This window comes from Orycteropus afer, unplaced genomic scaffold (assembly GCF_000298275.1).
Source record: "Orycteropus afer afer isolate SDZICR_OR568_19922 unplaced genomic scaffold, OryAfe1.0 scaffold00376, whole genome shotgun sequence".
NCBI lineage: Eukaryota > Metazoa > Chordata > Mammalia > Tubulidentata > Orycteropodidae > Orycteropus > Orycteropus afer.
In genome coordinates, this window is record NW_006921963.1 from 1,775,216 (window position 1) to 1,776,441 (window position 1,226).

A 1,226-nucleotide genomic window follows, 5' to 3' on the forward strand; every position below is an offset into this window, starting at 1 on the left:
ACAAAGCACGATACTCTTTAAAAGAATACAACTAAGTCCAGCAATTAGCATAAAATTCACAGTGTCCAACATTCAATCAAAATCACCAGGCTTTACAATAAACAGAAAGATATGAGCCATAACTAGGAGAAACATCAGTCAATAGAAACCCTCAGTAATGTCAGTGATGTTAACAGCAAGGATTTAAAAGTGGTTATTATACGTATTATGAATATATTCAAGGATGCCAAAGAAAACTAACTAAATTAAGAGAGAATAATTTAAAGATCCAGCAACATCTACCCACCTGTCCCAGGGTCCATTCAGTCTGCTGGGTCAGGGAAGCCACTGTGTCAATGGAGCTGAGATCCAGCTGCTCCAACTCACTCTCATTAAGAGCCAGAGCAATGCGCCCCAGGGAGACGATCTGGTGCTCTCTCCAGTAAAAAGGCATGTCCCAAACCTTCAGGTGAAAAAAGGACAGCTCAGAGTGAACATTAGCGACAGAACTTAAAACGGACATGGGGAGCACGCAGGGAGGAAGTAACTACAGGGAGGAAGTGGAAGAGAGTTGTTGCATTGTGGGAAATCACATTCAACATCATGAGACAAAATGTGTATGAACTGCTGCACGGAAAATGAATTTGCTCTGTAAACTTTCACTCAAATCACAGTAAAAACAAAAGAAAAAAAACAGACATAGGGTAAATCTCCTTAATATATAAAGCTCTCTTACTAATCAATAAGAAAAAGATGACTACTTTTGTAGAAAAGTAGACAAAAGATACAAAAAGAAATTTACTAGAAAAGAAATGAACATATGGAAAAAGTTCAATCTCAGTCAATCCAAGTAAATTTCAATTTAAAACAATCAAACAATACCACGTTGGCCCATCATACTGGCAGAAGGTAAAAAAAGTGATCATTTATGGTGTTAGAAAGATACAGGTGAAGGATGTCCTCAACTGATTCTACTGAGAATACTGTCACACACTGTTTAGAGGGTAATTTGGTTACACATATTAAAACCTTTTCAAATATTTATACTCTTTGACCCAGAAATTCTACCTCAGGGAATTTGGCTTAAGGAAATAATGAGACAAGTGCCCAAGGATACATGTAGAAATACATTCTTTGTGGCATGGAAAAAGACAGAAACAACCTAGAAATCAAACAATTGGCTAAATAAATAAGATCCAACCACAAAATGAAATATTATATGGTTATTTAAAAATAGTCATATAGAT

At 36.1% G+C, this 1,226-nt stretch overlaps 1 protein-coding gene across 1 annotated transcript in view; it reads right to left on the bottom strand.

The window, feature by feature from the left end:
* The window catches only part of OTOA (otoancorin), a 117,837-nt gene that overhangs the window by 25,535 nt on the left and 91,076 nt on the right, over positions 1–1,226 (bottom strand). The window contains exon 20 of the mRNA XM_007953194.1: positions 287–442. Within this exon, the coding sequence (XP_007951385.1) occupies positions 287–442 (156 nt within the window). The remainder of the gene's footprint in view (positions 1–286; positions 443–1,226) is intronic.